The 15,000-nt window shown below is 51.3% G+C and overlaps 1 protein-coding gene across 1 annotated transcript in view; it reads right to left on the reverse strand.

Annotated features, from left to right (window-relative positions):
* Nucleotides 1–2,026: 2,026 nt before the first annotated feature.
* The window catches only part of LOC121843253 (UDP-glucose 6-dehydrogenase-like), a 20,458-nt gene continuing 7,484 nt past the window's right edge, over nucleotides 2,027–15,000 (reverse strand). The window contains exons 6-10 of the mRNA XM_042312839.1: nucleotides 6,199–6,329; nucleotides 3,442–3,578; nucleotides 3,160–3,251; nucleotides 2,811–2,921; nucleotides 2,027–2,225 (exon numbers count right to left, since the gene is read on the reverse strand). Of these exons, the coding sequence (XP_042168773.1) occupies nucleotides 2,112–2,225; nucleotides 2,811–2,921; nucleotides 3,160–3,251; nucleotides 3,442–3,578; nucleotides 6,199–6,329 (585 nt within the window). The 3' untranslated portion in view covers nucleotides 2,027–2,111. The remainder of the gene's footprint in view (nucleotides 2,226–2,810; nucleotides 2,922–3,159; nucleotides 3,252–3,441; nucleotides 3,579–6,198; nucleotides 6,330–15,000) is intronic.

Below are 15,000 nucleotides of genomic sequence, written 5' to 3' on the forward strand. Positions count from 1 at the left end.
CATCACCAGTCTATATAAAAAGGCAGGATATTAAAGGATTTGTTCAATCTGAAATGACACCCTCTATAGGGCCGTACGTTGGACCAGGAGAGCACCATGAAAGGGGACGTTATTTAGGTCGCAGGTTGATGACATCACCAGTCTATATAAAAAGGCAGGATATTAGAAGGATTTGTTCAATCTGAAATGACACCCTCTATAGGGCTGTACGTTGGACCAGGAGAGCACCATGAAAGGGGACGTTATTTAGGTCGCAGGTTGATGACATCACCAGTCTATATAAAAAGGCAGGATATTAGAAGGATTTGTTCAATCTGAAATGACACCCTCTATAGGGCTGTACGTTGGACCAGGAGAGCACCATGAAAGGGGACGTTATTTAGGTCGCAGGTTGATGACATCACCAGTCTATATATAAAAAGGCAGGATATTAGAAGGATTTGTTCAATCTGAAATGACACCCTTTATAGGGCTGTACGTTGGACCAGGAGAGCACCATGAAAGGGGACGTTATTTAGGTCGCAGGTTGATGACATCACCAGTCTATATAAAAAGGCAGGATATTAGAAGGATTTGTTCAATCTGAAATGACACCCTCTATAGGGCTGTACGTTGGACCAGGAGAGCACCATGAAAGGGGACGTTATTTAGGTCGCAGGTTGATGACATCACCAGTCTATATAAAAAGGCAGGATATTAGAAGGATTTGTTCAATCTGAAATGACACCTCTATAGGGCTGTACGTTGGACCAGGAGAGCACCATGAAAGGGGACGTTATTTAGGTCGCAGGTTGATGACATCACCAGTCTATATAAAAAGGCAGGATATTAAAGGATTTGTTCAATCTGAAATGACACCCTCTATAGGGCCGTAGGTTGGAGCAGGAGAGCACCATGAAAGGGGACGTTATTTAGGTCGCAGGTTGATGACATCACCAGTCTATATAAAAAGGCAGGATATTAGAAGGATTTGTTCAATCTGAAATGACACCCTCTATAGGGCCGTACGTTGGACCAGGAGAGCACCATGAAAGGGGACGTTATTTAGGACATTATTTCTGTCTGTATAAAATCGGAACCAGTGATTTGCCAGTTACAACAGGAAATGAGAGGCAGTATTAATGTGATTGGTCAGTTATAACAGGAAACAAGACAGTATTAACGTGATTGGCCAGTTACAACAGGAAATGAGACAGTATTAATGTGATTGGCCAGTTATAACAGGAAATGAGGCAGTATTAATGTGATTGGTCAGTTACAACAGGAAATAAAACCGGCAGCATCAAAACGTATTGATTATCAATGATTGTCCTCGTAGAGGAAGAATGGTAGATAGGGAGGAGGGGGGTTGATGCTGAGGGGGTGTCAGACGTTGGTCTTCTTGGTCGGGGGTTCAGGGTTGATGCTGAGGGGGTGTCAGACGTTGGTCTTCTTGGTCGGGGGTTCAGGGTTGATGCTGAGGGGGTGTCAGACGTTGGTCTTCTTGGTCGGGGTTCAGGGTTGATGCTGAGGGGGGTGTCAGACGTTGGTCTTCTTGGTCGGGGGTTCAGGGTTGATGCTGAGGGGGTGTCAGACTTTGGTCTTCTTGGTCGGGGGTTCAGGGTTGATGCTGAGGGGGTGTCAGACGTTGGTCTTCTTGGTCGGGGTTCAGGGTTCAGGGGGTTGATGCTGGTCGGGGGGGTGATGCAGGGTGTCGTTGGTCTTCTTGGTCGGGGGGGTTCAGGGTTGATGCTGAGGGGGTGTCAGACGTTGGTCTTCTTGGTCGGGGTTCAGGGTTGATGCTGAGGGGTGTGTGTCAGACGTTGGTCTTCTTGGTCGGGGTTCAGGGTTGATGCTGAGGGGTGTGTGTCAGACGTTGGTCTTCTTGGTCGGGGTTCAGGGTTGATGCTGAGGGGGGGGTGTCAGACGTTGGTCTTCTTGGTCGGGGGTTCAGGGTTGATGCTGAGGGGTGTCAGACGTTGGTCTTCTTGGTCGGGGTTCAGGGTTGATGCTGAGGGGTGTGTGTCAGACGTTGGTCTTCTTGGTCGGGGTTCAGGGTTGATGCTGAGGGGTGGGTGTCAGACGTTGGTCTTCTTGGTCGGGGGTTCAGGGTTGATGCTGAGGGGTGGGTGTCAGACTTTGGTCTTCTTGGTCGGGGGTTCAGGGTTGATGCTGATACGAGGGACTCCGGCCGTGGGTGTGTAGGGGATACGAGATGTCGTCACCTTCTTACCAATGGTTTCGATCTGCAGGAAACACACAGAGGAGATGCAGTCTGGTTAACTCTGTACACACACCCAGTAAAACTTTGTCCCCCCAGGCCTGACATGCTGGGGGCATGGTGCCTGGTAACAGTGTGTGGAGGGTAACATGGGGGTGGAGGGTAACATGCTAATCAATTAAAATTCTGAGCGAATCACATGACTATGGAGGCGTGGCTCTAAATGGAGGCGGGACAGAGCCTGAGACTGTTGTATAAATGTAGGACGTTAGAAAAATGGCCGATCAAAATAGATTATCTCATTAACCATATTATTTTTTTGGGAAGACTAATTTATTCCGAGATCCGGACAAAATAAAGCTTCTATGTGAAAACTATTTGTATGATAACAGTACTTTTACAATTTTCCTAAATCACTTCCTTGTTTAAAAATCGCTGGCGCCGTGAAGTCCACAACAACGTAGAGGGAGGGGCCTAACGGTTAGACTGGTGACGGACTGAGAAATCAGCCAATTAAAACCCAGCGGCTGTTTACACTGCTCCTGCCATACCACTTCCAGCGCTGTGAAACCAGGCGGTTAGAGAGCGAGCGTGTGTGTGTGTGTGTTACCTGGAAGCCAATGTTCTGCAGGCGGGGGTGGAGCTGGTCCAACAGGCGACGGCCGTCAAACAGAAACGCTGGTTTCAACATGTGGTCATAGATCATCTCATAGTCCAGCTCCTACACACACACACACACACACACACACGGAAAGGAGGAGAACATGTGGTCATAGATCATCTCATAGTCCAGCTCCTACACACACACACACACACACACACACACACACACACACACACACACACACACACACACACACACACACACACACACACACACACATAGACACAGACACACACACAGTTGATGTTAGGTGTTTATAGGATTGGAATAGTGTGTGTGTGTGTGTGTCTCTCACCTTGAACATGTCCCACTCGGTGCAGACGACCAGAGCGTGAGCCCCCTGACAGGCCTGGTAGGGATCCACTGACACTGTGACCAGCTCAGACACTACAATACACAGATACACAACAGAGTTATACATGTGTAAGGGATGATCAATGAGTGCTATGTGTTCTATGGAAACTAATGCACGACGAGTAGAGGAGACAGCCAGCCAGCCAGACAGGCAACCAGGCAGGCAGCCAGCCAGGCAGACATACCACAGGCAGACATACCACCACCCCCCCTCCTCCTCTACCTCTGTGAGGGTCTTCAGAGATGTGTGGTTGAGAGAGGTCCAGAATGATCTGTTCCTTCAGGACTTTAGGGTCGTAGATGTGGAGCTTGGCTCCCTCGTCCATCAGGTACTTAGATATATATATACTAGAAGACTCCCTGAGAGACACACACACACACACACACACGCACACACACACGTCAGTCATTTAGCAGGCTTACAGGAGCAGTTTAGTGCCTTGCTCTAAGGCACAGATCGATTTTTCTCTTCCACCTAGTCGACTGGAAGATTCAAACCAGCAACCTTTCAGTACTGGCCCAACAATCTTAAATCGCTAAGCTACCTGGCATCCCATAATATGAATGATTAACTCTGCGGGGGGGGTGGTTAATGTGTGTTCTATATGAGTATATCAGGTCAAGGTTCCAAGTCAGGCAATTTACCCCTACACACACACACACACACACACTGATTAACCTAGCCCACACGAGAGAGAGAGAGAGAGAGAGAGAGACAGGCACGTTACCCCTACACACACGGGATAAAAGAGAAAGGGGACAGAGAGAGGAGACAGGAGAGAGACAGGAGAGAGGACAGAGAGAGGAGACAGGAGAGAGAGGGGACAGAGAGAGAGGGGACCGGAGAGAGAGGAGACCGAGGAGAGAGATGAGAGAGAGAGGGGACAGAGAGAGAGGAGACCGAGAGAGGGGACAGAGAGACAGGAGACAGAGAGAGAGGAGAGAGAGAAGGGACAGAGAGAGAGAGGAGACTGAGGAGACAGAGAGGAGACCGAGGAGAGAGAGAGAGACAGAGAGAGAGGAGACCGAGGAGAGAGAGAGACAGAGAGAGAGGAGACCGAGGAGAGAGAGAGACAGAGAGAGAGGAGACCGAGGAGAGAGAGAGACAGAGAGAGAGGAGACCGAGGAGAGAGAGAGAGACAGAGAGAGAGGAGACCGAGGAGAGAGAGAGACAGAGAGAGAGGAGACCGAGGAGAGAGAGAGACAGAGAGAGAGGAGACCGAGGAGAGAGAGAGACAGAGAGAGAGGAGACCGAGGAGAGAGAGAGACAGAGAGAGAGGAGACCGAGGAGAGAGAGAGACAGAGAGAGAGGAGACTGAGGAGAGAGAGAGACAGAGGAGAGAGAGGAGACCGAGGAGAGAGAGAGACAGAGGAGAGAGAGAGACAGGCACTACACAAAACAGAGACAGACAAATTTGACCCCAATAACTACCGTGGGTCAACAGCAACCTTGGGAAAATCCTCTGCATTATCATTAACAGCAGACTCGTACATTTCCTCAGCGAAAACAATGTACTGAGCAAATGTCAAATTGGCTTTTTACCAAATTACCGTACAACAGACCATGTATTCACCCTGCACACCCTCATTAACAACCAAACAAACCAAAACAAAGGCAAAGTCTTCTCATGCTTTGTTGGTTTAAAAAAAAAGCTTTTGACTCAATTTGGCATTAGGGTCTGCTATACAAACTGATGAAAAGTGGCTTTGGGGGAAAAACATACAACATTATAACATCCATGTACACCAACAACAAGTGTGTGGTTAAAATAGGCACAAAAAAACACATTTCTTCACACAGGGCCGTGGGGTGAGACAGGGATGCAGCTTAAGCCCCACCCTCTTCAACATATATATCAACGAATTGGCGAGGGCACTAGAACAGTCTGCAGCACCCGGCCTCACCCTACTAGAATCTGAAGACGAATGTCTACTGTTTGCTGATGATCTGGTGCTTCTGTCCCCAACCAAGGAGGGCCTACAGCAGCACCTAGATCTTATGCACAGATTCTGTCAGACCTGGGCCCTGACAGACCTGGGCCCTGACCGACCTGGGCCCTGACAGACCTGGGCCCTGACAGACCTGGGCCCTGACAGACCTGGGCCCTGACAGACCTGGGCCCTGACAGACCTGGGCCCTGACAGACCTGGGCCCTGACAGTAAATCTTAGTAAGACCAAAATAATGGTGTTCCAAAAAAGGTCCAGTCACCAGGACCACAAATACAAATTCCATCTAGACACTGTTGCCCTAGAGCACACAAAAAACTATACATACCTTGGCCTAAACATCAGCGCCACAGGTTACTGGGGACGTATATAATAATAAGAATACCTGACCACTGTGACTGACCCACAAGCTTTGACAGAGCTCAGAGAGCAGACTCAGAGAGCATAACCTTACTATTGAGAAAGGCCGCCATAGGCAGACATGGCTCTCAAGAGAAGACAGGCTATGTGCTCACTGCCCACAAAATGAGGTGGAAACTGAGCTGCACTTCCTAACCTCCTGCCCAATGTATGACCATATTAGAGATACATATCTCCCTCAAAACAAATCCAATTTTGATAAACTCCCATATCTACTGGGTGAAATACCACAGTGTGCCATCACAGCAGCAAGATTTGTGACCTGTTGCCACAAGAAACCAGTGAAGAACAAACACCATTGTAAATACAACCCATATTTATGCTTATTTATTTTCCCATCATTACAACACTGTATGTAGACATAAATTGACATTTGAAAATGAAATGTCTTTATTCTTTTGGAACTTCTGTGAGTGTAATGTTTACTGTTCATTTTAATTGTTTATTTCACTTTTGTTTATCATCTACTCATCTAAGTTTCCCATGAAAATAAAGACCCTTGAATTGAGAGAGAGCGAGAGAAAGAAAATGAATTGATGTTGCAACAAGAGAAGAAAGAAGAAAGAGGAGAGAGAGAACGAGGAGAAGAATAGAAGATAGGAAATAGATACCTGGTATCTCCAGTGTCTTTCTTAAAGGAGAATCCCAGCAGGGCGATCTTCTTCCCTGTCACTGTGTTAAACAGACAGTCAATGATACGACACGCAAACCTCCTCCGTTGGTACTCGTTCATATCAATCACCTGGAGAGAGGGAGGAGGAGGGAGAGGGAGGGAGGAGGAGGGGAGGGAGAGGGAGGGGGGAGAAGAGGGGGGGAAAGGGGGGGGGAAAGGGGGAGGAGAGAGGTTGGGAGAGAGGGAGGAGGGAAAGAGGAAGGAGGGAGGGAGAGGAAGGGAGAAAAGGAAGGAGGTGAAAGCATAATAATAAATATAGCTGTGAGCAGCAATGAACGGGGTTCACAGGATGACAGAAAGGACACAAGATGAGTTGGAGAACAAAGCACTATCATGTTGTAACTATCTTTACACATGCAAATAATGAGTTAACTTTTTATGGCTGCAGGGGCAGCATTGAGTAGCTTGGATGAAAGGTGCCCATATCAAACGGCCTGCTCCTCAGTCATAGTTGCTAATATTTGCATATTATTATTAGTATTGGATAGAAAACACTCTGAAGTTTCTAAAACTGTTTGAATTATGTCTGAGTATAACAGAACTCATATAGCAGGCAAACACCTGAGAAATTCCACTTCCTGTTTTTTTTCTGGGAGATGGCAGATTTTCAACCAAGGTCTCATTGAAATTACAGCGAGATATGGATGAGTTTTCACTTCCTACACCTTCCACTAGATGTCAGCAGTCAATAGAACTGTGTCTGATGACTCTAATGTGAAGGGGGGGTCGATTGACACAGGAAATGGTCACCACAGCCATGAGTGGACCATGCTTTCACCAGGCGCGTTCACAGGGGAAGGACCTGCGTTCCACCGGTCATCTGAAGTCATTCTAATTCTCCGGTTGGAACGTTATTCAAGATGTATGTAAACAACATTCTAAAGATTGATTCAGAACATCGGTTGACATGTTTCTACTGACTGTTACGGAACTTTTGGACATTTCGTCACGTTATAGTGGACGCGCTTTGTGACTTTGGAATTGTTTACCGAACGCGCTAACCAAAGTAGCTAATAAACATTTATTGTGGACCTGGGATTCCTAGGAGTGCATTCTGATGAAGTTCATCAAAGGTAAGGAAACATTTATCATGTATTTTCTGGTTTCTGTTGACTCCAACATGGAGGCTAATTTGGCTGCTGTTCTGAGCGCCGTCTCAGATTATTGCATGTGTTGCTTTTTCCGTGAGCTTTTAAAAAAAATCTGACACAGCGGTTGCATTAAGGAGAGGTATATCTATAATTCCATGTGTATAACTTGTATTATCATCTACATTTATGATGAGTATTTCTGTTGAAACGATGTGGCTATGCAAAAATCACTTGATGTTTTTGGAACGAGTGAATCTAACGCGCCAATGTAAACTCAGATTTTTTTAAAATATAAATATGAACTTTATCGAACAAAACATGCATGTATTGTGTAACATGAAGACCTATGAGTGTCATCTGATGACGATAATTCAAGGTTAGGGATTAATTTGATCTTTATTTATGCTTTTTGTGAATGCTATATCCAGCTGGAAAATGGCTGTGCTTATTGTGGTTTGGTGGAGACCTAACATAATCGTTTGTAGTGCTTTCGTTGAAAAGCCTATTTGAAAATCGGACACTTTGGTGGGATTAACAACGAGAATAGCTTTAAAATGATATAAAACACATGTATGTTTTAGGAATTCTAATTATGAGATTTCTGTGGTTTGAATTTGGCGCCCTCTATTTTCACTGGTAGTTGTCATATCGATCCGGATATCGGGATTGCAGCCATAACAGATGAACAGTATCAAATGAAGTGTGGTTCGTCTTTGGGATGTCGATGACAGCGATGACAAGTTTACAGTTGACTGGCCACTGTGGATTGGATCTACTGTGGTTTAAAATGGACACGTAAAATTAGATTTTTTGATTCGTCAATAACTCGGCATTCCTCTTGACCCTTAGAGAATAGCTATGTTAAGACATGTTCCATGGTTACCACATTCCACATGTGTTCGTATGGTACCATGGTTACCACATTCCACATGTGTTCGTATGGTACCATGGTTACCACATTCCACATGTGTTCGTATGGTACCATGGTTACCACATTCCACATGTGTTCGTATGGTACCGTGGTTACCACATTCCACATGTGTTCGTATGGTACCATGGTTACCACATTCCACATGTGTTCGTATGGTACCATGGTTACCACATTCCACGTGTGTTCGTATGTGGAATGTGGTAACCATGGTACCATACGAACACATGTGGAATACCGGCGACCCCCTCCTGCACCCTGACTAGGTACCGGCGACCCCCTCCTGCACCCCCTCCTGCACCCTGACTAGGTACCGGCGACCCCCTCCTGCACCCTGACTAGGTACCGGCGACCCCCTCCTGCACCCTGACTGACTAGGTACCGGCGACCCCCTCCTGCACCCTGACTAGGTACCGGCGACCCCCTCCTGCACCCTGACTAGGTACCGGCCACCCCCTCCTGCACCCTGACTAGGTGACGGGCCACCCCCTCCTGCACCCTGACTCGGTGCACCGGCCACCCCCTCCTGCACCCTGACTCGGTACCGGCCACCCCCTCCTGCACCCTGACTCGGTACCGGCCACCCCCTCCTGCACCCTGACTCGGTACCGGCCACCCCCTCCTGCACCCTGACTCGGTACCGGCCACCCCTCCTGCACCCTGACTCGGTACCGGCCACCCTCTCCTGCACCCTGACTCAGTACCGGTGACCCCCTCCTGCACCCTGACTAGGTACGGGCGACCCTCTCCTGGTGACCCCCTCCTGCACCCTGACTAGGTACGGGCGACCCTCTCCTGCACCCTGACTCGGTACTGGTGACCCTCCTGCACCCTGACTAGGTACGGGTGACCCTCTCCTGCACCCTGACTAGTACCGGTCACCCTCCTGCACCCTGACTCGGTACCGGTCACCCTCCTGCACCCTGACTCTACCGGTCACCCTCCTGCACCCTGACTCGGTACCGGTCACCCTCCTGCACCCTGACTAGGTACGGGTGACCCTCTCCTGCACCCTGACTAGATACGGTCACCCTCCTGCACCTTGACTCGGTACCGGTCACCCTCCTGCACCCTGACTAGATACCGGTCACCCTCCTGCACCCTGACTCGGTACCGGTCACCCTCCTGCACCCTGACTAGGTACCGGTGACCCCCTCCTGCACCCTGACTAGATACCGGTCACCCTCCTGCACCCTGACTAGATACCGGTGACCCCCTCCTGCACCCTGACTAGGTACCGGTGACCCCCTCCTGCACCCTGACTAGATACAGGTGACCCCCTCCTGCACCCTGACTAGATACCGGTGACCCCCTCCTGCACCCTGACTCGGTACCGGTCACCCTCCTGCACCCTGACTAGATACCGTCACCCTCCTGCACCCTGACTCGGTACCGGTCACCTCCTGCACCCTGACTAGGTACCGGTGACCCCCTCCTGCACCCTGACTAGATACCGGTCACCCTCCTGCACCCTGACTAGATACCGGTCCCCCTCCTGCACCCTGACTAGATACCGGTCACCCTCCTGCACCCTGACTAGATACCGGTCACCCTCCTGCACCCTGACTAGGTACCGGTCACCCTCCTGCACCCTGACTAGATACCGGTCACCCTCCTGCACCCTGACTAGATACCGGTCACCCTCCTGCACCCTGACTAGATACCGGTCACCCTCCTGCACCCTGACTAGATACCGGTCACCCTCCTGCACCCTGACTAGGTACGGGCGACCCTCTCCTGCACCCTGACTAGGTACGGGCGACCCTCTCCTGCACCCTGACTAGGTACGGGCGACCCTCTCCTGCACCCTGACTCGGTACCGGACCCCCTCCTGCACACTACGAATCCCTAATAATACATTTTATTTGGCTCTTTTAAAGACATTCATATTCCCTTTATATGGTGAAGATAAACTATAGAATCACACATTAAAATGAAAAGCCAGAATATAGAGATATATATAACAGATAACATAACAGGGCAGAGGAGACTAACCAGGGGACAACAGAGAATATTGTAGTGAAGAGGTATTTACTGTGGACTTCAACGTGTGTACGGACCGAGAGGTTATGACGAGGGGAGGAGATGGAGTGGTGGGTACGGACCGAGAGGTTATGACGAGGGGAGGAGATGGAGTGGTGGGTACGGACCGAGAGGTTATGACGAGGGGAGGAGATGGAGTGGTGGGTACGGACCGAGAGGTTATGACGAGGGGAGGAGATGGAGTGGTGGGTACGGACTGAGAGGTTATGACGAGGGGAGGAGATGGAGTGGTGGGTACGGACTGAGAGGTTATGACGTGGAGATGGAGTGGTGGGTACGGACTGAGAGGTTATGATGAGGGGAGGAGATGGAGTGGTGGGTACGGACTGAGAGGTTATGACGAGGGGAGGAGATGGAGTGGTGGGTACGGACTGAGAGGTTATGACGAGGAGATGGAGTGGTGGGTACGGACTGAGAGGTTATGACGAGGGGAGGAGATGGAGTGGTGGGTACGGACTGAGAGGTTATGACGAGGGGAGGAGATGGAGTGGTGGGCACGGACTGAGAGGTTATGACGAGGGGAGGAGATGGAGTGGTGGGTACGGACTGAGAGGTTATGACGAGGGGAGGAGATGGAGTGGTGGGTACGGACTGAGAGGTTATGACGAGGGGAGGAGATGGAGTGGTGGGTACGGACTGAGAGGTTATGACGAGGGGAGGAGATGGAGTGGTGGGTACGGACTGAGAGGTTATGACGAGGGGATGGAGTGGTGGGTACGGACTGAGAGGTTATGACGAGGAGATGGAGTGGTGGGTACGGACTGAGAGGTTATGACGAGGAGATGGAGTGGTGGGTACGGACTACGGACTGAGAGGTTATGAGATGGAGGAGATGGAGTGGTGGGTACGAGATGGAGTGGTGGGTGACGGAGTGAGAGGTTATGACGAGGAGATGGAGTGGTGGGTACGGACTGAGAGGTTATGACGAGGAGATGGAGTGGTGGGTACGGACTGAGAGGTTATGACGAGGAGATGGAGTGGTGGGTACGGACTGAGAGGTTATGATGAGGAGATGGAGTGGTGGGTACGGACTGAGAGGTTATGACGAGGGGAGGAGATGGAGTGGTGGGTACGGACTGAGAGGTTATGACGAGGAGATGGAGTGGTGGGTACGGACTGAGAGGTTATGACGAGGGGAGGAGATGGGGTGGTGGGTACGGACTGAGAGGTTATGACGAGGAGAGGAGATGGAGTGGTGGGTACGGACTGAGAGGTTATGACGAGGAGGGAGGAGATGGAGTGGTGGGTACGGACTGAGAGGTTATGACGAGGGGAGGAGATGGAGTGGTGGGTACGGACTGAGAGGTTATGACGAGGAGATGGAGTGGTGGGTACGGACTGAGAGGTTATGACGAGGAGATGGAGTGGTGGGTACGGACTGAGAGGTTATGACGAGGGGAGGAGATGGGTGGTGGGTACGGACTGAGAGGTTATGACGAGGGGAGGAGATGGAGTGGTGGGTACGGACTGAGAGGTTATGACGTGGGGAGGAGATGGAGTGGTGGGTACGGACTGAGAGGTTATGACGTGGAGATGGAGTGGTGGGTACGGACTGAGAGGTTATGATGAGGAGATGGAGTGGTGGGTACGGACTGAGAGGTTATGACGAGGGGAGGAGATGGAGTGGTGGGTACGGACTGAGAGGTTATGACGAGGAGATGGAGTGGTGGGTACGGACTGAGAGGTTATGACGAGGAGATGGAGTGGTGGGTACGGACTGAGAGGTTATGACGAGGGGGGAGATGGAGTGGTGGGTACGGACTGAGAGGTTATGACGAGGGGAGGAGATGGAGTGGTGGGTACGGACTGAGAGGTTATGACGAGGAGATGGAGTGGTGGGTACTGACTGAGAGGTTATGACGAGGAGATGGAGTGGTGGGTACGGACTGAGAGGTTATGACGAGGAGATGGAGTGGTGGGTACGGACTGAGAGGTTATGACGAGGGGAGGAGATGGGGTGGTGGGTACGGACTGAGAGGTTATGACGAGGAGAGGAGATGGAGTGGTGGGTACGGACTGAGAGGTTATGACGAGGGGAGGAGATGGAGTGGTGGGTACGGACTGAGAGGTTATGACGAGGAGATGGAGTGGTGGGTACGGACTGAGAGGTTATGACGAGGGGAGGAGATGGAGTGGTGGGTACGGACTGAGAGGTTATGACGAGGGGAGGAGATGGAGTGGTGGGTACGGACTGAGAGGTTATGACGAGAGGGAGGAGATGGAGTGGTGGGTACGGACTGAGAGGTTATGACGAGGGGAGGAGATGGAGTGGTGGGTACGGACTGAGAGGTTATGACGAGGGAGATGGAGGTGGGCTGAGAGGTTATGACGAGGGGAGGGATGGAGAGGTTATGACGAGGAGATGGAGTGGTGGGTACGGACTGAGAGGTTATGACGAGGAGATGGAGTGGTGGGTACGGACTGAGAGGTTATGACGAGGAGATGGAGGTGGGTACGGACTGAGAGGGACGAGGAGATGGAGTGGTGGGACGGACTGAGAGGGAGGAGATGGAGTGGTGGGTACGGACTGAGAGGTTATGACGAGGAGATGGAGTGGTGGGTACGGACTGAGAGGTTATGACGAGGAGATGGAGTGGTGGGTACGGACTGAGAGGTTATGACGAGGAGAGGAGATGGAGTGGTGGGTACGGACTGAGAGGTTATGACGAGGAGATGGAGTGGTGGGTACGGACTGAGAGGTTATGATGAGGGGAGGAGATGGAGTGGTGGGTACGGACTGAGAGGTTATGACGAGGAGATGGAGTGGGTGGGGTACGGACTGAGAGGTTATGACGTGGGGAGGAGATGGAGTGGTGGGTACGGACTGAGAGGTTATGACGAGGAGATGGAGTGGTGGGTACGGACTGAGAGGAGGTTATGACTGAGAGGTTATGAGGAGAGATGGAGTGGTGGGTACGGACTGAGAGGTTATGACGAGGAGATGGAGTGGTGGGTACGGACTGAGAGGTTATGACGAGGGGAGGAGATGGAGTGGTGGGTAAGGACTGAGAGGTTATGACGAGGGGAGGAGATGGAGTGGTGGGTACGGACTGAGAGGTTATGACGAGGAGATGGAGTGGTGGGTACGGACTGAGAGGTTATGACGAGGGGAGGAGATGGAGTGGTGGGTACGGACTGAGAGGTTATGACGAGGGGAGGAGATGGAGTGGTGGGTACGGACTGAGAGGTTATGACGAGGAGATGGAGTGGTGGGTACGGACTGAGAGGTTATGACGAGGGGAGGAGATGGAGTGGTGGGTACGGACTGAGAGGTTATGACGAGGGGAGGAGATGGAGTGGTGGGTACGGACTGAGAGGTTATGACGAGTGGTGGGAGAGGAGATGGAGTGGTGGGTACGGACTGAGAGGTTATGACGAGGGGAGGAGATGGAGTGGTGGGTACGGACTGAGAGGTTATGACGAGGAGATGGAGTGGTGGGTACGGACTGAGAGGTTATGACGAGGAGATGGAGTGGTGGGTACGGACTGAGAGGTTATGATGAGGAGATGGAGTGGTGGGTACGGACTGAGAGGTTATGACGAGGAGATGGAGTGGTGGGTACGGACTGAGAGGTTATGACGAGGAGATGGAGTGGTGGGTACGGACTGAGAGGTTATGATGAGGAGATGGAGTGGTGGGTACGGACTGAGAGGTTATGACGTGGGGAGGAGATGGAGTGGTGGGTACGGACTGAGAGGTTATGACGAGGAGATGGAGTGGTGGGTACGGACTGAGAGGTTATGACGAGGAGATGGAGTGGTGGGTACGGCCTGAGAGGTTATGACGAGGAGAGGAGATGGAGTGGTGGGTACGGACTGAGAGGTTATGACGTGGAGATGGAGTGGTGGGTACGGACTGAGAGGTTATGACGAGGGGAGGAGATGGAGTGGTGGGTACGGACTGAGAGGTTATGACGAGGAGATGGAGTGGTGTGGGTACGGACTGAGAGGTTATGACGAGGGGAGGAGATGGAGTGGTGGGTACGGACTGAGAGGTTATGACGAGGGGAGGAGATGGAGTGGTGGGTACGGACTGAGAGGTTATGACGAGGAGAGGAGATGGAGTGGTGGGTACGGACTGAGAGGTTATGACGAGGGGAGGAGATGGAGTGGTGGGTACGGACTGAGAGGTTATGACGAGGGGAGGAGATGGAGTGGTGGGTACGGACTGAGAGGTTATGACGAGGAGATGGAGTGGTGGGTACGGACTGAGAGGTTATGACGAGGGGAGGAGATGGAGTGGTGGGTACGGACTGAGAGGTTATGACGAGGGGAGGAGATGGAGATGGTGGGTACGGACTGAGAGGTTATGACGAGGAGAGGAGATGGAGTGGTGGGTACGGACTGAGAGGTTATGAGGAGGGGAGGAGATGGAGTGGTGGGTACGGACTGAGAGGTTATGACGAGGGGAGGAGATGGAGTGGTGGGTACGGACTGAGAGGTTATGACGAGGAGAGGAGATGGAGTGGTGGGTACGGACTGAGAGGTTATGACGAGGAGAGGAGATGGAGTGGTGGGTACGGACTGAGAGGTTATGACGAGGGGAGGAGATGGAGTGGTGGGTACGGACTGAGAGGTTATGACGAGGAGATGGAGATGGGTGGGTACGGACTGAGAGGTTATGACGAGGAGATGGAGTGGTGGGTACGGACTGAGAGGTTATGACGAGGAGATGGAG

Source organism: Oncorhynchus tshawytscha, unplaced genomic scaffold (assembly GCF_018296145.1).
Source record: "Oncorhynchus tshawytscha isolate Ot180627B unplaced genomic scaffold, Otsh_v2.0 Un_contig_5649_pilon_pilon, whole genome shotgun sequence".
Taxonomy (NCBI): domain Eukaryota; kingdom Metazoa; phylum Chordata; class Actinopteri; order Salmoniformes; family Salmonidae; genus Oncorhynchus; species Oncorhynchus tshawytscha.